Genomic DNA, 26,106 nt, shown 5'->3' with positions numbered 1-26,106 from the left:
CCATAATTCCTTCGACGGCAAAATAAAGTAATGACTTCAATATTCTCTAATCTATTTTTATAATCAAAATCTCTCTTTATTTTTTGTTTGAACTCATATGAGAAAGGTCTTAACTATAGTTGTTAAGGAATTAATGATAAAAAATATAACATTTGTTTTTTACAATTTTCAATATATTAAATATTTTATTTTGATTTGTATCAAAGCCTTAGAAAAATGCTTAACTTATAGTACTACTCATTAGTAAAAGTAAGAAGACGTTTAAACCTTATCTGCAGCCATGTATTTGATTTGCCTCGTATTCGCCAGATGGGTTATCCAATGTGGTTATGTTTCCAAAGGCTTCTCTGCAAAAGCTCAGGGAACCTCTGTGGGAAGCACGTGTCTTGTTGATGGAATTTCACGTGAAGATGGTGACCCATGTGTAGCTTTCGCTTTGCGAGCCAACAGTATAGTAATAATAATACACTAACATATACTACATATTGCTATGCATGTGTAGCTTCAATGGATTTTTATGTTATGGCCAACAAGGCCAGCTTAATGAGGGTATGATTTGCTCACTCTGCTGCTTACCTCAAAAGCTTTGCCAATAATGCATCTTACTCACTAAATTCAAATTTGAATTTCAGATACACATTATGCTCCAGCTGCTCTTTTTTATTTATTTCTAGCTAATCATTTACTCTTTTTAAATATAAGCATTATGCGCTATATATATATGTGTGTGTAGGTGTGCCTATTATTTCTCTGAATCTGTCATCTAATTGTATATAAAAAAAAGAATCTGTCAGCTAAACATTATATTAAACTTGATCTGGCTATTAAGTCGCAAACCATTATGAAGGAGTAATATACATATAAACTATTAGACTATTAGTTTCAAAACCATGATGAATCATAATAAACGGTTGAATTAGAAGACTTAGATCAATCAGGCAACATAAAAATTGACACATGAGGATTATACTATTGGTTTCCCTCCCTGTTATCAATCAAAATGGCACAAATGTAATAAAGGTTTCAAAAAAGGAATAAAAAGAAATGAGACGCTGGCAAGCTAATATCTGAAAGGTGCTCTCAAACCACACTGAAAATTAAAGCTAACCACTCGCCAGAACATTAATTGGAAATTACTACAAATCCAAAAAAAAAAAAAAAAACACCATACTTGTGCAGAAATGAGTATACAATATGGGATCAGATTCCACAGTTAGGAATTCTAGCATTCACACATTACACTGATAAGAGTCACTCACATTTTATCTTGATAATTTCAATTTAAAATATGTAGTACATGTTTAGATACAAATTTGTAAATTTATGTAATACAAACTTAAATTTATAAACTGATTTTACTCTCAAACATACTTTTGTAATACTCCTATAAAAATCTAATCTTACCATATTCAAAAATATGAAGCGTATGATCTTCATCTAACGATTCTGATTTATGAATGTGTGAATGGATGAATGGAGGGAATCAGTTCCAATTTTATGGATCCAAAAATTTCATATGGTGTGAATGCTATCAGATTTTGTCTTGAAAGGGTCACATGAACAAAAAGTCAAAATTCAAGATGGTTGATGGCAGGCCGGGCGAGTGGGCCGATTCAACTCATTTTTCGAGCTGTTGACATTCGACAATTCTTAGGCCTCGTCCTCATCATCAGTGATTCAGCAAACTAACTCTTCCCAATAAGTTCAACATAAATTTAACCAGCCATGTGGGGCTCTGTAGAGTCATCCTTCGCTATCTTATGTGTTATAGCTTTTAATTAGCTGCACAAAAGATGAAAGCCTTTTAGTTTAAGTAGGACCACTTAATTCAACACCCAAAGGAAGTGCCAAAAATATGTTATCAGCCATCCCTCTTCCAGGGGTTGGTACTTAACATAGAGGGAAGAGCATAGAGGTCTCCACAATAATTGGAAACATTTCTAAGAGATACAAGTGGAAAAGTAAACATAAAAATATGCAATGCCTCGTGGGTGTACCTTTTTTTTTCGTTCTCTCTTGATTGTTTTGAGCTCCTCATAATATGTTATAAGTCAGCCTTTGCTAAAGTTTGTCCTTTGACTAATGACTAGCTAGGGATGAAAAAAGAAAGCTCCTCACAAGAAGCTACTTTGCTTGTTCTATTCTTTGTTTATACCTTTTATCTACTGGAAGAAATATATTCCCCCAAAACCAATCCCCTCTTAAGGCCACCATCTCTGCTTAGTGCTTACCAATTGTTTGATGAAGCTTCAAGTATAATTGTTAAAGTAGAAGCTTGAATTCAAAGTCAAGCATTCGTTTTATTAGAATTTATATGTTGGGTAACATTGTGCTGGCTGATCTACTATATTCATGCTCTTGCAACCTGCTAAACATAAGAAATGTTTCACAAAGTATTAAAAAAAATGGTGTAGCTTATTAATATTATATGCCTATATTGGCATATCGTAATACTTTTGTTGGCAGACAGAAATAAAAACGAACAAAGTTTTTCTATCAGCTATAAATCTACAATACACTTTGAACCTGTGATGTGACTATATACTGATAAGATTTTTTTTCCCACTTAAATTCCCTTTTTATATTGCATTGCAGTATTATAATAGATGGATGCAATCTTGAACAGAGGAAGTCCTTCATTCCAGCTGAATAATACAAATCAAAGCGTGGAATTTGTGACTCCATATTTTCGGAACATGGGAACTTGAATTAAATGCTTTACTCTGTTCTGTTGGCTTCTTATATTACCTATATGTCAACATCAAGGCCATTTTCATTATCAAAGCCTTTCTTTTTATTTTATTATTTCGACTGAGCTTTTTTTGGCGCACACATGCCAGCTTCTGTCATCAATTTGGATCATTATTGGTTTAGATGTCACATGATTGCCTTAATAGTAGTTCTCCATCTCTAAAATCTAAATGATGGGAGGCTCACCATTCTGGTTATTCATTCCCCATTTGGGAAAGCTAGTAGTATTAAATAATTCATATATGTATTTTCCCTAATATCTTGCTCTATCCATCTCATTTTTTTTTATGATTTAAGAATTTAGCTGAGTATTTCCGCTCCCCCACCCCCTCCCAATAATATGCTTTTCTGCTTTCTTGCATTCCAATCGTAGCAAGGGGCCAACATTTTTGTTGAATTTGTCATCAAAAGCAGTACAAATTATACTTTGCTAACATTTCAGTACTTGGGTACAATGATAATTAATAAGAGTGTCGCGTTAAAATCTGTCTAGAAATAAGTAAAAAAGCAATACGATTGGTTATGGTTCTCTTGCATTCCATTCGTAACAAGAGACTTCATATTTCTATTGAATTCATTACAAAAGCAAAAGAAAAAAAAATATGCTCTACTAATATTTAGTTAGGTCTTTGGAAATGACTAACAATGGAAGCTGGCCTGTGGGTGTAAGCTCTGCACATCATGGTGAAAAAGCTCATTCTTATTACCAACCTTACAATTACATTTTAAAAAAAAATACTAATGTCTTGTATTGATAAAAGTACAAGCAAAAAGAATGGCAAAGAAAGTAGAAATGAATGGGAGAGAGAACAATACATTTTCCTAATCTCTTCTCCAAAAATCGCAACCAACCCTATTACTTTATTGGCTGTGATTGATGAATCAAATCTAGCACGTCCTGTCTTGGAGGTTATGACATATAAACAATTTACGGTTTGAATCAATGGTTCCTTAGAACCAAAGCACCATGTAGGAAGTTTAGAGGTAAAACTTAAAATGTCCCTGACAATAAGCACACTATTAATCTGTCTATTATACACTTACGTAGAGATTGAGGTTATTTAGCAGGTACTATATATGTATATTTTGCTGAAAAAGGCGATTGGTGGTGTGTGAGTAATGGAATGTAACGTTCGAAAAATTTAGGACTTGATAATTCCAAGTGTTTCTGCCTGAAGTGACACGGAGTGTTTAACATCACCAATGTGAAGACTGTGCAAACCCATTGGAATTCTCCTAGTCCCAGACCGGTCAACCACGCTCAAGAGCTTACAAACATGAATTTTGACTCTCACCCGTTGTTGGGCCTTGGCGGGAATATGGACTTTCTCAAAAGCCACTAATTGCTTGTGTGGAGCCCAATGGCCATTACCCGCAGGTGGGGCTGAGAACACCAACAACGTGTGAATGCCATCTTTGGAGCCAACATTTTTAACGTCCACGTGAAGGTTAATGGAAAGCTTGCCACATCGTGCATGTGTCACTTTAATTGCCTTGTTCGCGATGTTGGAGCTGTTGCCGTGGCGGTGCCCATCCACGGGAATTGAGACCAATTTGGGTGCACTAGTTAATGTATGAACAAAGTGCGTGTAAGACAATCCGTAACCAAATGGATACACCACTGGGCCATTGTAAAATCGGTAGGTTCTTCCAGGGTACCCTTTGCTTCGGCTTGCTCTCATTGCCATATTTGTCATTGGCAAGTTTTTAATGTACCCTTGTGGGTACCATGTCATAGGCAACTTGCCTCCTGGAATTAAAACATAACATGATGTTGTGATGTAAGTATGTATTTAAAAATATAACTTGTTTTGGACCTACAATGGGGCTATTTTAAAAGAGTGAAAAGAAGAGTATTACTTCTGGCATATTCCCCATCCAAAAATTACATTTTGGATTGGATTTTCTGAAATGCAATGGAGGGCCAGAAGCAATTTTTTGAGGTGTAGGAAGTTTTAGTCGAAAAGAAGACAAACCGGGGTTAGATGTTCCAAACAAGATATCTGCTATAGCGGCACCACCAGCTTGACCGGGATAACCGGCCCACAAGATTCCTTGGATTCGAGGATCATTCTTCGCAAATGTTATATCCACAGGCCCACCAGACATAATGACCAAAATTGTTGGGCCCTTGGAGGCAGCTGCTACTTTGGACACAAGGTCTTGCTGATGTCCAGGAAGAAGCAGGCTAGCCCTGTCCACAGTTTCAGCCTCAATGGACTGATCTAGGCCCATCACTAGCACAGTTGCATCTGCTTGTTGGGCTGCATTTATGGCTCTCCCGAATTGCTTGTCATCAGTACAAGCCACATTTGCACAACCATGCTCATAAATTGTCTTGGTGTATGTCCCTATTCCTTGTAAGGGACTAGTGTATCCACAAGCAATACCTAAAAAAGCAGGTGAAGGACATAGTGAGCTTAGGTGCAGTTTTCAATATTTTAAGGGAATAAAAAAGGAGGCCTACCAGCATAGTTGCCAATCATTGTGAAAGTGACATTAGAATTGGGCCCAATAACAGCTACAGTGCGGCCACGCCTAGTGGAGAGAGGCAAAGAAGGACCTTTGTTTTTAAGAAGCACAATCCCTTGTCTTGCGGCTTCAAGGGCAAGCTCTTGGTGACTTTGGGTGCACACATCTCTTGGACCAAGGTTGTTATATGGATGACTTGATGGCTCACCATCATACATCCCTAACCTCATTTGGACTGTTAATGTGTTCAATAAAGCCCCATTCACATCAGCTTCGCTTATGAGGCCTTTCTTCACAGCATTCTGCGTATGTTGTCCCAGAAAAGGCCCACAATCCAAATCCAAACCTGTAACATGACCAAAATGTCAAGCCCTTATTATTTTTTCCTAATAATAATAATGATATGTTAATTGTATTTAGTAACTAGCCAGCTTTAATGGCATCGGCAGCAGCTTCTTCTGGGGTAGATGTGTAATGTTGGCTATTGTAAAACACCCCAACAGAGTCACAGTCTGATACAATGTACCTGAATCACAGGAAAGCAAATAGTTTGGGATAATTCTTTGGCACAAAGTGAGGACCACCTAATTATTACTCATTAGCCTTTGGCATAGTTTGTGAGCTTACCCATTAAGACCCCATTGGCCACGAACTGTTCTCTTTAGGAGGATGGGGTCCGCACAGGTGGGAACCCCGTTAACCTGATTGTAAGAACACATCACACTCGCCACTTTGCCTTCCTTCACGCACATTCTGAATGGCACATTGAACGTGTCCTCAATGTCCTGCTTGCTAACCTGCCCATAAACCTCCAAGTAAGGTGCTACCAAAAATAATATTTACTATATTGTGCGCCCTTTTTGTCATCCTTGTTTGGACAAGGGATGCTGAAAGTGGTAAAGAAAACTACAAAATGCATCAACGTGATCCATCCTAAAGAATATTGTGCAAAATACAATTCAATTTAAACTAGCATTTGCAATTTTTAATAGAAGCTATCATTGAGTTGTTACACTTTTTACCCTCGCGTGTTTGTTAGATTTTCAAGGTTACATACCGAACCTTAAAGTTCTGACATGCCATGTCCAAGTTGATTTAGCTAGAATTGAATTCAAACAAAACCAAATTAAACATAAATGACCCACATCCTACAAATCATTTTGGATTAGCAAAAGTGCAAAAAGTGGACAAATTGGCCAACACAACAGTACTACCAAACTAGGGAAACGACCTGAGCAGTGCGTAATATGAACATGAGTGGTGCACCACACCTTAAGAAGAAGATTCCCCATAAGGCCATAACCCATTATCCCAATCCAAAATTCCAAAATACCATTAAATAAGGCTCACCTGTGCATTAAAGTGAAAGCGATCCACACCGTTCCAATTATCAAGGTCATAAGCCGTAAAGTGTTTGCAAGAGGCAGCGACCTTTAACCGGTTACCGTCAGTTCCCTGAAGCCCCCTCACGTAACTGGCTGCATATTTACCGGCTAGTATTGGGTCCTCACCGGGAGTCTCCTGTCCGCGGCCCCACCGTGGGTCCCTAAAGATGTTCACGTTTGGGCTCCAGTATGTCAGCCCAGCCGTTCCACCATTGTACATTGCTCTTGCTTCGTCCGAGGCAACCTTCACATTAATTATTGGCCATTGTTAATTAGACATCTATTTTCCTTCCTTTATTAAGGTTCAATATTTAACTTTTAATATATTGAAAGTTGAAACTGTATCCAACATGTGCTTAAAGGGAGATGATAAATGTTTTTTTTATTACTTAAGAAATAAACATTCTTAATGAAAGATGCGACTGTGAAAGAAAAGTCTCACAGACTCAACTTTTTTTCAGTTTTGTTGACTAAAGTAGCGAGAAGGAAAATATGCGTGAAATGTACATTACTTTTATCTTTTTCTTTTATTTCCGCCTAAATTAAATGAGTATTTTGTCAATTTCTTTCCCTTTAGTTTTCTTTTCCTTTTCACATCAATCAAAGACAACATGCATCTTAACAAAATTGTTAATTACACAAATTATATGATAAAATAATATTTTTATCAAAAAATAGAATATAATTAACGCTTTAGTAAATATTAATAAATAAAAGTATTTTTAAAAATAATTGATATTTTTTAGGTTTTCTAAACTACCAAGCATTTAAAAACAAATTAACACTCTTAAATGAATAGTTTAAAAAATGAATATGAGGGTATATGTGCCACTGATTGCTAAATGTTTTTGTTTTATTATTATTATTATTATTATTATTTCGGTTGTGAGTGAATATTTGCACGCAAACAAAAGAAAAAGCTCACCCGCCCGATTGCTTCCCACAGAGAAGCATTGAAAGAAGCAGCGGTGGTGATGACTTGAGGGAAGCTAGTGGCGGCAGGGAACTGGCCACCGAACTTGGTTCCGGGGCCCACATTTGAGACCCCATGTAGTGCCTCCGACCACCACTCATACCCTTTGATACCAAGCCGTGGCACTGCCGCGGCATTGTTCACTAGCAAGTTAACTTTTTCTTGCAGTGTCAACCTTCCAATGAGGTCCTTCACCCTTGCCCCTGTTGCCAACGAAGCCTTGCAAAATGGTAAGTTTTTTGTGGCGGTGTTCTTAGGGTCACAAGCAAAAGGGTCACGTGCCTCGCCACCCCAAAGTACGAGTAGGAGTAGGAGGAAGATAGTGGTTAAGGGTGAAAAGATGGAACCCATTTGGGAAAGAAAAAAAAGAATGTAATGTAGTAGCCGTAGGCTTTGGTGGTTTGAGAAGTTATGGGACTGATGGAACAATATATATATATAGGTGAAGGGACATCATGACATATCCAATGCCATGTTGTTGTAGATAGAGAGCTGGCCTTGATTCATTGGATTTTCCATTATTATTATTATTATTATTATTTTTTACTTTCTACTTCTTGGCAAATAAAGCAACTTGGCTGGTGAGATTTCAACACAAGTTGGTGACTAACAAAAGTTCTCTAAGCCAATTTATCAACTTAAAAACTCAGAGAATTCACCTGCCGCATGCCGGTTTTGAAACCAAAGTATACTATTAGTCTATTACTTATTTGTCACGAAAGTGAATTTGGCAAATTTAAAACTATGCAAACTGCAAAGTATGTTTCTAATATTTGTTTTATAGCATTTAGTATTTATCCCTAGTCATTCTTCACTGACTCAAAAATAATATTATTCTTGTAAAAATAAGCTCAATTTTCATATAAAATTGAAAATAATATATATAGTTTTTTCACTGAGGATTGGCAATCGCTGGTGTCTTTAGTCGTATCGGTCCAACATTTGGATGGGCATTGATGATCCTATTCCTCGAGTATGGTTGATCCTACTCGTTAGACATTAATAATTACGACAAATGTGTAAATGTTAGATAGAGTGCCATGAGATTGACTTTCTTTATTTTTTGGTGAAAACATTTTCAATTGTTTATCTGGCAAGCATAACTTATCTTGGCCAGTAACATGATTAGGTTGTCCAAAATTTCTTCTTATATCTGGTTTGAAAGCTAGAGAAGCTTTGGCCAGAATAAAGAAACAGCATCCATCACCGAAATGAGTAATACTTATGGGCAACTCACGAGTCATTACAATCGGTAGGTGTAATTAATTAACGGATTTCACCCTGTGCCAAATATGACAATTATTGAGAAAATATTTTTGACTTTGTTGCATAGTACTATTCCATCAAATGTAGCAATTTTCATATAAAGTGGATGAATTGGGTTGGAATTTATTAATTTTGTTATATGATTTGCAATTTTACTATAATCAATTATTGCCCTGATTGGTAATTTGCTACCAATGTCAAATCAGTGCTAAGCTATTTAATCGTTCATGTATGAGTTGCTGCATGGTTTGTTTTTACTCTTAGTTGAGCTGTTAACTTACAAAATGAACCGAACCTGAACCTGAACTAGCTTGAGTGTATCACAAACATTATTGAAAGGGAGAAATTGATTGAAAAATCAGAGACATCAAAACAAAGTGGAGTCCGGTCCAACGGAAATTACATATGAAGAAAGTAGAGGTTAAATTTCAATAAAATATTGGTCCCTCTCCAATTTTAATTAGATATTTATATAAGTGTTTGTTGGTTTAGAGTAGCTTCGCTTACAAGTGAGGTTCGGATCTAGGACAGAGTTTCTGGCTCAGATCATAACTCAATACAAACCCAGAGCCAGCCACTGTGGTGGATATCTCATATAAAATTGCATTATTACCGAAAGATCTCATATATGAAGAAAAAATAAATAAAAAGAGGGAAACAATTACTTTGCATATCCTTTTCCCCCTCAATTATATTATATGAATAAATAGACCTAGATAAGAAAGGAGAAACAGATGAGGACAATACCAATAAGAATTTTAGGTGGCGAACAAGAAGCTTAGATGTATTACACGCTATGAATTGAAAACATATTTTAATCATTTATATCATAACTTCTTTCACTTTTTGTGTGGTGAGGTTTTTTCAAATTTAAGAAACCAGAGAATTAAAATGATTTATATTTGGATATGGGTAATTGGAGTAGCAGTATGTATTAGTAGTGTGCACGTGGTTGAGCACAGGACAAAGTACCCACTTGAGTTTGCGATCTGATTGTATCGGAAGAACATTGGAAAGCTTTGTTAGATATTACTCTTGTGAAGGTGCCCATAATGTGTTGCAGAAGTTTTGTCTGCTTTCTTTCGCCATTTCGCACTTTTTCTTCGTTCTTATCTTTGCTCCAATTCATTCATCTAATGTTTAATATTAAATATGACCTATTCTTGTTTTGGCTTATTGAAACTAAGGGCAGAGGCAGAATGGCGTAAATAAGAAACACAAATAATGAAGCTTTTCCTAGATGGTATTTTAGGCATAAAATGCCTTTACCTGTGTTAAATTTCAGAGTTAAGATTCGTAATAAAGTATTAGGATGTCTAGAATTAGAGTCTTATTTAAGTGATCTTCTTATATTAACTTCCTTGGACTTTCTAACCAGGCTCATTGCACAGACCCAGAGTTCAAAAGGAAAACATAAAAAAAAAAAAAAACAAATAAAACGGAACAAAAACACACACACAAGCATCACAGGGAATTGAAGGCCACAAAGGTTGTCGGGCGCCGACCCTGAATAGCTTTTCGGTGTTCTTACATTCTTAAAATTTTGCAAAAAATTGTTGATTAACTACTAACAGACAAATTGTTGATGATATTTACCCAATTACATCTATTCAACTCATTTTTATGCGCGAACACAGAACGTGATATTATGAGATAGGAAAATTTAACTCATTTGATTGTAGAAGGTTAACAATTTATGCTAAAAATGAAATAATTAAAAAGTTTTTATGTCAATAATAATTTTTTTCCTAGTGAATCTCCATACGCAATACGGAAAATCATACTATATTACTTTTCTTTTTATATATGTTGAACAGAATAACATTATTTATCATGCGCCTTCCTTCTAGTACCATAATTATTATCAATTGATCATGTTCCCAAAGATTGAATACTACTGTAGTAGATTTCAGATAGCATGATGGATACTGTACGGTGCCAATAAAAGCTTTTATTGACATTATTGTTTATATTATTCCTGCTCACTTGCGGAACTAACCAATAAGTGGCTGGCCATTAAGAACCCCATCATGAAGTACACAACAATGGTAGGATTTTTATAATAAGGACCTTTGAACAAGTTTGTGTCAGAAAGTTGCCATATACTGCGTCATGCATTGGTCTCTGCACAGTGCACTATAGCATATTCCTGCCATTAACCATCTTGCAAACGCCGTGCTGAGTTGGTAACACTGTTCCCTCCACGAGTATTGTAGGATCACATCTGGCAGGGCCGGGGATAATAAATAGTTACAGATATTGAAGAAATGAAGTTGGTGGATTTGTTAGTATAAACTTAGGTGTGCGTATGTGATGGAGCCAGAATCTACCGTCCCCATGTAATTTAATTAGCGTTGAATATGTAAGGCATTCATCACTTTTACTATGCAACCAGATGTTATGTGGTAGATTCCGTGACTCTAGGATATAGATGTAGGAGAGTTCAAGAGTACTCATCTATTCTAATGCATATCTAGGTAAAATTTTTCAGAAACATTTAAAAAAAACATTAAAATTTATATAAGTAAATGACTTGTTGGATTATAATGATTTATGGGTGTAACTTTATTTTCTATAAGAATTCTCAAAATCATATAGTTTAAGAGACTTTATTAAGGTATTTTTTAATTTTTTTTTTCTTAACCTTCTTTTTCATGAATCCTGATTAATCTAAAATTCGATCGAGAGATAAATAAAATTTAATTAATAATTATTTTTATCAGATTGAATTCGGATATTACCAGACCAATTCAACTTTAATTCCAGTACATTGACTATTTATGTTTAATCAATTGGTTGGACATTTTTTGATTTACATGATAAACTTAAATTCACAACTTTATTTTGATATCATTTGTTTGATCAAATACTTATCCTTAAATTAAAATTTATAGTTAATGATAATATTGCATTTTTTTAAGATTCTTAAAGTCACATCTAATGCAAAAACTACATCCATTATATTTGTCATTTTTTTTGGAAGGCGATTACATGCACATGTAATCTTTAAGGGGTCATGTTGGTTATTGTACCCTTCATACGTCTTTGAGGTGAGATCCGCATATTTTAACACATTCGCCACCACAAACATTTGAGATTAAGAGGTTGTGTATCCTTTGATCATCTTTGAGCTGAGGTCTGCAAATATTTTAGTCTTTTCATACCATAATGCTTGCGGTTGAGGGATAGTTTACCCATACTAGACCTATAAGACAAGAAAGATTACACACATTTTGGATAGACAACCTCAAACCTTAAGAAACCTATTCTGAAACTGTTATTATAAATATATAAGATAATATGCTTAATATAAATCTCATGTTATATATAATAAATTTTTCATTATATATTATATATAATTTTTTCATATTTTTTTAAATGGCGTGAATAAGTGCATTGTCTTTTTTTTTCCTTTCTCCTACTTTGAGACACTGCTAATTTGGCATCTTCCAAAGAATTATATATATATATATATATATATATATATATATATATATATATATATATTTCTAACAGAAAAAATAAAGGAAAGAAAGAAGTTATAAGCCGTCGTTCTAGTGTTTATTTAAGACTTCACCTCTTTCGGCATTATTTATTTCGTCTTTTGGGATGAGCATTATATACTTCTTGTTCTGTGTTCATCGGTTAGATGAAAAAGTGAGGTTGCCAGCCCATACTGAAAGACGCCTGAACCTTATTACCCGTAATGGTCATCAACATATGCTCTATGCTCCATAACCTTTTTGCAACTGAAATCATGATCACTTTTCCTGAACCAAAAAAAAGGAAGCAATAGACAATCATTTTTATGTTTATATTTACGTAACTGTTGCTTGAGATTTAAGAAAAATGGTGAGCCCGTGACAATAGCAGAATTCTAATTGCTAAAAGATATAATTTTGTAGGACTATACGTTTTAATTTTTGTAGTGTGTGTGTAAAACAAACTTAAAAGCTAACTGAACGATTATTAGTTGAATGTTAAAATAAGTACAAGAATTTCTAAATTTTAAAAATAAGTAAGTTTATTTTTATAAGTTAATTTTTTATTTATCGAGTTTCATTAGTTGAAGTAACTTTTAAAAATAAGTTAGAAAGTATTCAAATAAGTTCATGCCTCAAATAAATTAATCAAAGTAGTTTATAAACTACTAAAATAACTTGTTAAATATACTCTAAATTTAATTTTAATGCACAATTAACTAATAAAAAGCATGTTATATATGACTTTTCAATATGATTCCTCCATTTTATTGGACTTATTTCACAAATCCTTCCTCCAAAAATAAATGAGGAATTTCAAACTTTTGCAAAATAAATAAATAAACCTAGAAGAATCAACCTTTCCTATTAGTCTTCAACATTTCAATCTTTTCCTTGGCATGGATGTTTTCCTAGCAATACAAGTTTGGGAAACAAAACCCAAATTATTTGCTAGGTCTACAGTGTCATGTATATGTGAAGTGGTGGCCAAAGTGTTAAATTATGCTTTAAAAAGTTAGCAATTGATATCTAGACACAAATAAATATCTTGCAAAAAATTTAGAAGGTATTTTCAATTTCGTTTGGCAAAATGAAACATAGTCTTCACACAAAGAAAAGTCTTCCTAATTCTTCTTTGGTAACATTCTGAAACATATTCTATTAAAATGAAGATATTTGTTTAAGTGTTAATCTAGATGGAAACTGATAAAGAGTAAATGATGCCTGAACTATTCATCAAATATTGTACTTATTCTTGTAACTAACTCTTATAAAGGATTTACAAAATCTAATCCAAAAATATTCAAGTGAGATAAATATAATTTATGTCCTGGGTACTCTTGTAGGGGTCTTTATTCACAAGCCTCAACAATTATCCTTACCTTTTAATTTACCATTAATTGTTATTATGAGTACTATGTAACTACATTTCTTAGGCGATCAACTTCAAAGGGGGTTACATGGATGGTGTAACATTACCTATGTGATACCGATTAGCAACCAATTGACACTAGGTTTGTGAAAGAAGTCTTGAATTAGTCAGGGAATGACTGATAAAGTTCTTTAGTCATAAGTGTGTAAGCACAAAAAGGCTTAGAATTTTTGAGTTGATCGATAGAGTAACAATCAAATTAAATTATGGATATCATTCATCAATTATTTGTGATAGTTCGTAATCTATATGGTAACGTTTTATTTTCTATCCAAGAAGGCCCTCACCATGTTAAAGGACATCGTTTAGATAGAATACAAAGAGATTTTTAGAGAGTACTTCTTTCTTAGTTTCTCTTTATTAAAATTTCCTTATATTCATTCATATTCTCTTATTCACTCACCCGCCTCTCTAATTTCCTATTATTTTCTGCATTTATCTTCTCTCTCATCACTAGTCTCCTTCACTGTTCTTTTGTAAGTTTTTTTTGCTCGGTTTGAGTCAGTGGGTCTGGTTGATTAATGGGTAAAGGGCTGGGTATACCCAGGACCAGGAACACCCCCAATGTAGTCAGTTTTTTTGCGGCATTAGTAACTTACTTAAAGTACTAAATGTACATTTTGATTATTAAAGAATAATTCATGAGCTGGTACTTTTCATAGTAAGACTAAAATTAATGCTGCTATTTTTTACTTCGTATGCATCGTTTTTTTTATATTTTATTTTAAGAATGTTCCATTATCTAATAGTGATGATCTTTATAATGTCTAATTGATAATTGACAGTGAAAAGAAAATGAGCCTCCTTTTTACTTATAACATACTCACAGATTTTGTTTATTTAATTGATGTTATAATTTTAGAAAAAACTTGGGTTTTATTTTCCCAAAGGACCATTTGTAACGAGTTGTAACAAACGTTAGTATTAGTGAGTCTTATGCACATATAAAATCCAGCCTCGGAAGTTTCTTCTTATCTTTTTTCTTGGATTCTTTTTTACAGTGTTAGTAGTAAAGATATTAATGTTAAGTTCAAAAAAATTCTTATGTTGTCACTGTTAGATTCTAGTGCAGCATTTAACGTTATGAGCGTTTGTCACTATCAAAGTCTATTGTGTTGGTTCCTTTTTATGATGTAATTGTTGGTTTATGATGTTTTTATTAGATTGTTATGAGGGTTTGCATTATATTGCTTTGAATGATACTGATAGTTTGCTTAATTAGGTATGCCAAACGGATTGTACAACTGTATGATTTTCATAATTAGCTGTGGACTTGTGGCTGTTTTCCTGTTTATATAATCCCGGGAAACGCAGAAGTGTAGGAATTGAGATCATAAGAGGTTTTTTTTTTCTTCCTTTCCTTCTTTGTAATATCAAATTTAAGTAAAAAATAAATTATATGAACACTTTGCATGTACATAGTTAAATATTATCTCTAGTGTTTCTTATAGGAACATTTTGAAAAGTTTGCTTCTGTTTCTTCTCTTTAAATTATAGATTTTTTTTATTTTTTTTATTGAAATTCTCTTGATTAATAATTTTTATGATCAATGGACAATAAATATTATAAATTAATTTCTTGAACTTTCTCTTTCTCGCTCTCACGAGAATAGGGAAATATCACAGGCCAAAACTTAAGTGAAAATACATCAATTAATTAATTAGGTGAAAAAAAATGAAACTCTAGTGTTTTTAAGAGAAACTTTTTTTTAAAATATAAATTATTGACAAAAGTTACAAAAATTAACTTAATTATTTAAAAGTTATTTGATTTGAGGAATTTTTTTTGTCAATATATAAATTATATAAAAATTAAAAATATATAAATTACACATAATCAATGAAAAAATTATATAAATTATAAATTTAGCATCACTAATTTAATTATTTAAAATTTACTATTTGATTTGAGGAAATATTTTTTTTTTGTCAATTTTCTTTGTTGTTTTCTATTTTTATGTTTTCATTGATTTCTGTACAAAGTTAATTTTGAAAAAAGGAAATCATTTTTATAACTGAAAATGAAAATAAAAAATAAAAACAAAAAAAAAAATACTAAGCGACCTTATTTTTTGTGAAATGGATAAATACCGTGTACAAGACTAGAGGTGCATGTACTGCATATATAGTACCATATAGTAATGTTCTAATCCGAAAGCTTTCAACTTTGCTAAATTCAATCTAAAAAGGAATAAATCCATGAAAGAAATACTCCAAAAGAAAATTTTATTGCGCATAATGATCTATCTATTTAATAAATAAAAGAAATCCTATCTATCTAACTTGAATAATATGTTTCTCATGCAAAATATTTGTGACCTCCCAAATAAAACGGAAGAAAGGACTTCCCAGTTTCATTTGGGTAGCTTCACTGTTCTGTCTCAGAAGTTTAAATACATACAATAAACTCTCATTTTACGTTCTTACATTTAACACCCACATAAAGCCACAAACATTTTCATTAATTGACAACTATACTTAAAAAAACAAAAATACATCCAGTTGGTTTAAAATGTTTTTGGTATCACTTTCAAATTAAAAGCAGAGTTTTATTTCGATAATCCATTCTGACACTCACTGCAAATTTTCATTAGATCATCGGAATAAAACTCCAACTGAAAAAACAACAGTACCAAAAACAGATAACAAACAAACTGCATATATATAAAAGTTTGGTGTATGTATGACTAAAAGGTCTTGAGGAACAACCAGTGAGTGAGTTTTCTGTCAATATTATTCTCCTTAATGGTGTCCAGAGTAGGCTTCCACCCTTTCCCTGAAACCTGCCTATTCAAATATTCAGGCCTCCCTTCCAAGATTTCCGGGAAAAACAACTGGCAGCTCTCTTGTTCTTGTTTTGTTATTTCCTTTCTCTGAGGTTCGACAATTGTAGTAGTGTTCTGGCACAGACGCGTGAGCCAGGGAACAAACTTGGAGTGGTGCAGAGCAGAATTAAGGATCAAGAGAATGCGCCGAGTGTCTTCCCCGCTTAATCCAACGGGCTTCCCTCGCTTAATGGGAAGCATCAGATACACCTTGTTTGTCTCTAACTTGTTATCTGCTGGCAATGGTGTTGCCCTTTTCTGCTTCACTGCTGAATGCAACTCAACCACAACTTGCTCTGGGTGCTCCAGCATCAACTCTGCCACTGTCAAAGGTTGCTCTATTTCCTGCACCGAACCATCCCACATTACTATTTTGCCCCTCACTTCTGAGACTTGGTTTCCCATTTCTCAGGAATTTTTAACTAAAGGGGTTTGGGTTAGGACTGCATTATATCGGGGTTTGAGGTTGGTTAAACCGCTCCATCTTTTGACGCACGTAAGGGTGTTCTCGTTTAGATGAGTCTTTAGCCTTTTGTGTCGGTTACAATGTCACTTCCAACTTTGACTTTGGGTATAGGATGTCTGCCACATTTATTTTATTTTTCCTTAAACGAACCAATACCACACAGTTATGATATCTTGTCATCTTTATTTCTAGCCGGAGATGGCGATTTGGATTAAGATAAAAGGTAAAACAGATATGATTTGTTTCAATAAATTTGTTGCCAAACATTTAGAATGCTGTTGAAATTAATTAAAAAGTAAGGTTGATCTTTGTTTAAATTCAATTTTTGTTCCCTCCTTAATTTCTTATATACGATTTCGTAATTTAGCCTTAATCTCTACATAAGTTAAAATTAGTTTATCGGGAAATTTAGCTTCTCCAATTTTATTTTTTTAAACTTATACATAGTAATAATTTGTGTTATTTTTTTATAAGTAATTGCAGAATTTTTTTTCCAAATTAGATTGTTGTTGCAGAATTCGTTTACCTAATAGGGAATTGAAGGAACCGTTCAACTATACTCTGTCTTTAACTAACTGGATTAGGTTATTATGGATGGTATGTGAATATGTGATGATGCAGTACAATTTTCATGAGCACTCCAAATTCTCTCTCTCTCTGTTTTGTGTTTTCTTCTATTGCTAGTGACGTCCTACTGGATTAAAATGAAGTTTTTGTTGCTTTCGGGTCGTATAATTGTAACCTTGTAACCTTTTTCTGTCGAGGGGTAGTAGCCAACAGAAAATGTACATGCATTAACAGCATCAATTAATGAATTAAATAAGTAGCCTATGTTGTACGCTATCATTATCATTAATTTGATGAGCCATCAACGACGTGAATTATGACGAATTGGTTTGGTCGTGAGCTTGACCTCCTGTGGAAGGAACCACGGGTTGTGTGGCATCATTCAAGGCGAACTTTTCTGGAAACTTAGCATCCCAAATTGTAATAATAGAAACTAGTTAGATGATAAGATGATAAAGAATTAGCATCCCAAATTCTAATAATTGACACTAGTTTGATGGCAAAGAATTAAGATTAGAGTAATTTTTGGATCTCATTGGTAAAAAAAGCATAAGATTTACAATTTATTTTTCTCTCGTGAAATTATAAAATTAATCCTCAGAAAAAAAAAAATAGAGTATCAGTTTTAAGGGTAACTCTTCTTTCCATAAATATTATTTTATTCTAATAGTTAGGAATTAAGCATTTATTATATATTTAAAGGATCAAGCTATTAATCACTTATGTTACATCTTATACATGTTTATTGAAATTTTATGTACTAATTAATGTAAAAAAGTAAAAAAAAAAAAAATTGGAAAAGTTACACCATAAATCAATAGAAAAAGTTATACTACTAGCGTAATAAGTATAACTTTTTATGGTAATTAATATAAAAGTTGCCTAAAAAAAGAAAAAAGTTAACAAATGGATTGAAGAGTGTGCCTAATAGGAGCCGAGTTTTAATTTCAACCGTTTACACTGATTGTTCCAAACAAATGACGTCATAAAAATTCTTTTGATGCTATTAAGTATTACCAACATAAAATTAAAATAATATGAAATATAAAAAAATATTAAGCAATAATTTCATGATTGTTTGTTTAAACAGTTAATCTAATCAATTCAACTGAATTTTATAAAGGCCAGAGTGATTTGCCAATTGTCAATTTAACTTTTAAAAACAAACTGTATCTAATTAATTGTTCAATTCATAGTAATCAGATTGGTTACATCCCTATAATATTGGTTTTAATTCCTAAAAAAATATAACATTTTTAGTTTTTATATTTGTCTAGAAATATGTGTTTTTATTTCCCTGACAAAAGATTACAATCATATTACTTTTGATAAACGTAAGAATTAAAAATTATTAAATTTATAGGGATTAAAATCAATATTTTAACCAACCGAAATTATTTTTTACCCTTATTCAAAATTTCTCTCTCCTCTTATCGTGAAGTTCAACTTTGTGTTTAGCACATCTAAAAAAAACTGTTTACAAAAAAACTAACTTAATCTATTTTTTTTTATTATACCTTATTTTCTTTTTGTTTCATCGAATATCTGTTTCAATAGAAATCATAAAATTTACAAAAATACTTTACCGTTAATTAAAAAGTTATTTTCTCACATTCATGAACGATTGATCGAAATAGTCTAATTTAATTAGTTAAATAAAAATATATATGAATTATTGTAAACTTCCAATACTATCTTCAATTTCTAAGTATTAAACAAAATTGCTCAGTGAATGTAGGTTGGGGCTTCCCAAGTTCAGTACCGATCAAGGAAACTAATTTTAGAGCTGGCCCAAAAGCAGAGGCCGTAAAAAACAACTGCTTTAGAGCTGGCCCAAGTTCAGTACCGATCAAGGAAACTCTAATGATATTTTTTATAAAAAAAAATATTATTTAATAAATAATATTGATTTACTAAAATTTATTAAATATTGTTTTATTATGAAATGCCTTTCTTTTATTTCAACTTTCTCTTCCCACAAAAATGAATTACATAGTTAATAGTACTATTATTTTCTTTATACTTATGTAGTCTTTTCTTTGTCTTATTTATCAAGTAAACATTGCTTCAGTGAAGTTTTTTTAAAGCTAAAACTAATAAAAATTTATTTAAAGACCAACTATGTCTTGAAAGAATATCAAATAGATTGACTATGTTATAAACCACTAGAGTTGGCCTAGTGATGAGAGTTAGATCGAGTAAAAAAAGGGTAATTATGAATTGAAAAAGAAATCTTAAATGAAATAGATTATTAATGATTTAATAAATAATTTTACATCTAAAATATTTTGAAAGATAAATTTTAAAAAAATGAATATCATTTTGATAATTTTAAAAAGTATCTAAAAGTTTGATTTAGACCCAAAACAATGTTGGGCCAGCCCTATCTAGTTCGTATAAGTTTTCTTTTCCCACAAAATTATTGCTTAGCTTGTCCAAAATATCAAAAGCCACTCCTCCATGTCTCTTCTTCAATTAGGATTTAGGAATACCTAATCTTTGCAATATTTGGAGGGACATTAATTTGGTACTTGTCATATCACTAATTAATGCGAAGACTTACTAGGCATTAAGCGAGACATGCAATAGTAGCTCTTACCTTCCAGTTTGTGTTTGTTACATTTGAGCAAGGTTTGAAATGGTTAATTGATTAAAGGGTTAGTCCTGTTAACTCAGAAGATTTGTAGTCATCTTTGTGCAAGTGGTAGTACTATAAGTTTGGGGTGGTTTGTATCAATTCATGATTTCCAACCTTTGGAACATTACCTCTGTATCATGATTTAACAACAAAGAAATGCAGCATATATACACAAATTGTAGGCAACAAGAGGGTGCATGCATGTGTAGTGGTTAAAGGTATGCCCCGGAAGCTGCTTCCTGAGAATCCAATCCAACCACTAAGAAGGTATGTAGTGAGAAAAGGAAACCAAATTGATCTCTTATGGCTGCTTCACGATTACAACAGGACACTTTGCATGTTTGGCACAGTGATCACTGACACTTCCAAGGAGGGCCCTGCAAGTTAGAACGAAGAAGGCAATTTAGTCATATATAGTACTGTATATAGTAGGTGCCTCCAAGAAAAATCAATGGTTACCTCTTAATGAATCCATAGCCATGAGTTCCCATGACCAAGGTGTCAGCCTCTAGTTTCTTCACAGCACTACATATTACATTCTTGGCATGTCCTACACCAATCACTCTCTCCACATTGATCTGCAAAATCCCAATTAATTTCAAAGAATGAATATATATATATATATATACACACACACATACATATAAAGTAGCGTTACAATATTACATTAGTAGCGTTCAAGTCTCTGCAAACAGCTTCAGCTCTTTCCATGACGGAATTAGCCAAGTGCATACTGTACTTTTCCATGGCATCAACAACATCAGAGGAAAAGTGATACCCTGTTGTAAAATACGGTAAATTAAGCAATTTTAAAGAAATGGTATATATATGTGACACAAAGGATACGCCAACCTATATACATATATACAAGAATTGTTCAATAAAATTAAAAATACCAACACCACTCCCAGGTTACACTATATTAACGTAGCAATATAAATAAAGTGTAACCCATGAAATTCAAAATAAAATTATATCCCTTCCCATACACATCACCTAATATTATTAGTCCCTGGTAAAATAAGTAATTACTATTATATAAGTTAGTGCAAAAGGCTGAAATAATAATTAAGAAAGTGAAAATAACAAACCTGCGGCATCCAAGGAGTAGAAAGCAGAAGGTGGCCTGACATAAAGCAAAAGAAGCTTGTTGGTTTGGGAGATGAGATTGGTGATGCAGCAGGAGAGTGCATACATGCTCTCTTGGCTCTCATCCACAGCCACCATGATCTTTCTCTCTTTCTTTTCCATCTCTGCAAACTGAAAACTTCTTTGTGATTACGGGAGCTTGCAAGTCGGGTTGGAATATTATCACTCTTCATGCGCGCTTTTCTTAGGATAGGATACTACCTGTGGATCTCCTCAATCATCATCATTAAAACAAACAAACAAAACAACCTGTGGATTCTTTCTTTGTCCTAGTCTTTAAATTATTACTTGTCAAGTCTGCGTGATAACCATTTGCTGGCAAAAGTTAAGTAGTTAGTGGGAAAAAAAAAAATAGATAAACAACTAAAATAGTATACACGTAAGAGATAATACGATGTAATAAAATAAATAAATAAAAATATAATATTATCACTTATTTCAGCAGGATCAATTATTCAAATTTGTTCGTATACTATTTATTTGATACCTAATGCAAACATTGTTGATATATTTTTTTTTTATTTAAAAATTGTATTCATTGATTACTTAAATTTATATAAATTTTATTCAATATTTAAAAATATATTAATTGCTACTAGTAGAATTTTTCTTTAAACTGTTAAATAGTATATTTTTTTGTTGTCAAATTTATTGAAATATATATTTTCTTTAGTATATTAATGATCGAGTACTGATTTAATTCGCTTGGACTGAACAAAGATATTCCTTTATGAAATTCATGGCCAATTTCACATTTAATTTTTCTTTTAAAAAGACTCTTTTATTATACGTACTTCTTCTCAAAATGGACTAAATTTAATAAATAATTAAATGAAATAATTTTTTTACTAGATTAATGTCAATTATACAAATATAATTAAAATAATTGGAAAGATTTCGTAAATATTTTTTGTTTTACAATTTTCATCTGCACTATTTAATCTACAATAATCTATCAATGTATATTTTTAAATTGTAAAAGTAATCGTAAAAGGAGGGACATATCAACGTGGTAAACAAAATATCAATGCAATACTTACCACCCCTAAAATATCTTTGATCTTTTTAATTCAATGCATGAGTGTATTTTGTATTATAACTTGTTTCTTATAATAAAAAAAAATGAGATATATTATTTAAAATTATTAATTTAGAAAGATTTATGTTTACTTGGCTCCATATGATGACTAGGTACAGAATTTTGTTACGTGTAAGAGTCTTATTCAACTTGAGTGGGACGCCGGTGTCTATTTCAGTGGGTACTGCCTTTTCTCATCCATTTAATGAATTGGCACAATTTAAACACTCAAAATTAAGTATTACCTTTCATTGAAACAAAGAAGATATTAAAAGGAATAGACAGAGTGACCCGTAAATAGCATTTGCTCTTTTTTCTTTTTTTATGGATGGACGGCACGATGTAATTTAAACTGATCCTTATTATTTTGTGCTGTTTTTATCCAGGGGGCGTTTATAGGAGATAAATTTTTTATTTTCTGGAAACTATAAATTGAGAAACTTAGGTAATACTTAATTTTGAGTGTTTTTATTTTATTTTTAAAGAAAATATAAAGTAAAAGTGAAAATATATTTGCTTGAAATTTAGAAAATATTTTTTTTTCTGAAATTTTTTTCAAAAACATACCCAAAGCTGAAAACAACAGATCATCGTTTTTAATCTTTTTTGAAGAAGTGAAAACATGATGATATATTAGAGTATTTTTTTTCTCAATATATTTTCAAAATCTTACAAATTTAAAAATAAAAATTATTTTCAAAAAATGATAACATAAAATAAACATTCAAATCAAGTGTAACCTTAGTTTTCTATGTTTAATATGCATTTTAAAAAATTAACATTCCTAAACAATGATAGTTTTTGAGAATATTTTTTAATCAGTTTCTCGCCAAAACTTTCGTATGTAAGGATGTGAGAATCCTATTTTTTTTCTAGTTTAATTTTTCTTTTACCATAATAAAGACATTATGTTATTTTTTTATTAAATTATATAATGTAATAAATAATTAAAATAATCAATAAAAATATTTGTAACTCTTTAATTTCTAAGAAATTTATCTAAATATTCTCAATGACCAATCAAAAAAAATTTATTCATTTTCAAAAATCATGATTCACGGAGAAAAAAAATGCATGCCTTAGGGCTTAGGAGTGTGGTGTAGCAATATTAGTTGATGGTTGCAAAGCCACTAATATGTAGCTAGGTGTACACCTAAACATGGAACTTGTACCTATCAAACGCCTGAAAATTATTACATAGCCCACCTAAGGTTGGAAGAGAAAGAAAAACCCCGGACAATTTTGAGCACCATGAGTTACTTTGATTTCTTGAACTATTTTTTTTTTTTTTGTCTTCTAAATCTGATTTAATTAGCATGAGCAAAAAAAGCATTTTAGAGGAATGAAGGGTTAATTTAAAGTGGGAAACTTATGAATTGTTGAAATGAAATAAGATTTGAGATTCAACTTTATTTAGGAAATTGAGTTTAAGGAATGTTAATTACCTTGTTGAACTCTGCATTAGACTCTTCAGTCGTGTAACTTGGAAGTGGAACAACGATTGAAGATGAAGGAGAGTGAAGCCCAGGCAATTAGAAATGACCTAATGGACAGACATGTGATGATAAACCAACCGAATGAGACCCAGCCCACATGGAGCTGCTTCATGTTTTGGAATGATTGGGAGAGAAAGCACACAACAGCAGCCCAGATATCAATTAGCAATCTCACTAAGATATGTTAGCCCATATGCTCCTTTCCAAATCGTAATGATAATTCAAGCGTTATTGCATAGAGCATTATGTTTACGTTATGGTCCACCTTACCTGAAAAACAATGTGTTATATTTTTCCTACATCTATCTTAACCTGAATGATATTTGGCTATTTGCATGAACTTTGAGGGTAAGACGTCAATGTTCAATTAGCTAGGATACCTTCTAATTCTCACTCCAAATCAAAACAGTTAAATTTGCAAAAATTGGGTGAATGCTTTGCTCACTTCTTTATAGGAGCACATTCTTTTTAGCTATACAACCCATAGCTTAAACCAAACTCAACGTTGATGGGATTTTCTTGATCTAACCATACAACTTCGTTATCAACCGCCACCATATACCCTAGTTAAAAAAGAGAAAGAAAATATCAAATGCTACATTTATAAATTTCCACAATTACAAAGCACTATTTAGCATTATAGCCAAAAAAAATTCAGAGAGAAATTTAAATCAAGTTCTTTATATATCATATAGAATCAAATTTTCAAATCAAATAACAATATGTGAATATTTTTTATAACATATTAAAGAAGCATCAACGGGTTTGTGTGTTTAACTTGCAGTGCATTTTTTTTTTTTACAGTGGTGATAGAGAGGTTAGAACTTATGTCTGTGAATACTACAATAGTTTTCCACTTAGTTTTACATTTAACAATGACTTTGTAAAACAGTTATTTCTGTTAGCGGTTATTTTCTATATAACAGTTTTCGGTTATAACTGTTACAGGGGTAAGTTGTCAGAAGCTTAGGCTATAAATAGCTTTTAGTTAGAGTGTTCAGTTTATGTTTTCATTGTAATTTTCTTTCTCTTGTAATTGTGAGAAAGTTTGAAACTGTTTGAAAGAAACTTTGTATTTTCACAAACACAAAAGGGGAGAAATTAATAAATGAGAAGTGACTTGTTCGAATATATTGATTGTGTTTATACTTTCTTTGTTCAATTTGGTTGTTGAAGTTTATAGTTTACTCTGAATTACTCATTCTTGGCACAACACAGTATTTACTCACAGGTTATTATTTGATTCAAAATCTTAATAATAAAAATAATAAATAAATGTTATCTAAGAAGCATCAGCGTTTATAATATGCTACTTAGGATGGATGCAGCTGTAATTCTGCTCTATGAGTGGGTCCCATTTTAATCATGTAGTAAGGTTTTTTCCTCCGCAAATACAAGTTTGTGCCGTCCACTTGATAATTTGCTTACAGAAAAGCTCAAGAAAGGTCTAAGTTTTCGAAATTGCGAAGCTTCCTTATGGCAAGTATTGCTTGTAATTGTTGATAAATCCACCCAGAGAAAGAGAGACGATAAGACCGAGAAAGAATAAACACATTCGTCAGTTTTCTCTCATATAATATGAAATAAATAACGTGTGGAACTAGTATTGTATTCTTTTACATATTCTTCAATTTAAGAACATGTATTCTTTTACATAGCAAACAAATCAAGTTTATTGGGTGAGCAAATCGATAGATGATAGGAATATTTGTACCTATATAAGTGAAGAGATAAAATCATAAAACCTTCAATTATTTATAACTCTATATACACACGTATGCCTTTCATTTATTTTTATAATAAACAAAATGATATTAATAAATTACGTTGCAATGCAGTTTTTCCTTAAAAAATAAAAAACTAAACATAAGTAATTGCATCTTATACAGTACAATTATTTTCCTATCAAAGAGCGGATGGATAATTGTTGACAAAATTAATTTTTCATTTGACAAAATTGATTTTTCATTTTTCAAATGTATACATAATACATTAATTTATGAGTTATATTATTTATATAATGTTTTTTATAACATTATTTTTCCTTTCTACTTCTCTTTATCACATCCCCTGTGATCTCACTTTGAATTGTACAACTTTTTTTTATTACACATAAATTATAAATA

At 32.1% G+C, this 26,106-nt stretch overlaps 3 protein-coding genes across 3 annotated transcripts; all 3 read right to left on the bottom strand.

The window, feature by feature from the left end:
* Positions 1–3,430: 3,430 nt before the first annotated feature.
* Positions 3,431–7,977, bottom strand: LOC114378522 (probable beta-D-xylosidase 2). Its single transcript, XM_028337128.1, has 7 exons — positions 7,534–7,977; positions 6,574–6,852; positions 5,851–6,020; positions 5,652–5,749; positions 5,219–5,569; positions 4,728–5,141; positions 3,431–4,501 (listed from the first exon to the last, which is right to left on the bottom strand). Exons 1-7 carry the CDS (start codon positions 7,930–7,932, stop codon positions 3,894–3,896), a joined length of 2,319 nt encoding a protein of 772 aa, XP_028192929.1. The 5' UTR covers positions 7,933–7,977; the 3' UTR covers positions 3,431–3,893.
* Positions 7,978–15,970: 7,993 nt separating this feature from the next.
* LOC114378513 lies at positions 15,971–17,087 on the bottom strand. The gene has a single exon (XM_028337115.1). The coding sequence runs from the start codon at positions 16,989–16,991 to the stop codon at positions 16,449–16,451; it is 543 nt and encodes a 180-aa protein (XP_028192916.1). The 5' UTR covers positions 16,992–17,087; the 3' UTR covers positions 15,971–16,448.
* A 3,227-nt stretch (positions 17,088–20,314) lies between these two features.
* On the bottom strand, positions 20,315–24,214 carry LOC114378504 (universal stress protein PHOS32-like). Its single transcript, XM_028337103.1, has 5 exons — positions 23,930–24,214; positions 21,349–21,721; positions 20,924–21,036; positions 20,717–20,835; positions 20,315–20,634 (listed from the first exon to the last, which is right to left on the bottom strand). The coding sequence occupies exons 2-5, from the start codon at positions 21,506–21,508 to the stop codon at positions 20,559–20,561; spliced, it is 468 nt and encodes a 155-aa protein (XP_028192904.1). The 5' UTR covers positions 21,509–21,721; positions 23,930–24,214; the 3' UTR covers positions 20,315–20,558.
* Positions 24,215–26,106: the final 1,892 nt, after the last annotated feature.

The sequence above is a fragment of the Glycine soja genome, chromosome 2, assembly GCF_004193775.1.
Source record: "Glycine soja cultivar W05 chromosome 2, ASM419377v2, whole genome shotgun sequence".
Classification (NCBI taxonomy): Eukaryota; Viridiplantae; Streptophyta; class Magnoliopsida; order Fabales; family Fabaceae; genus Glycine; species Glycine soja.
The sequence above is the reverse complement of the archived record's forward strand: the minus strand, read 5'-3'. Positions and strand labels throughout refer to the sequence as shown.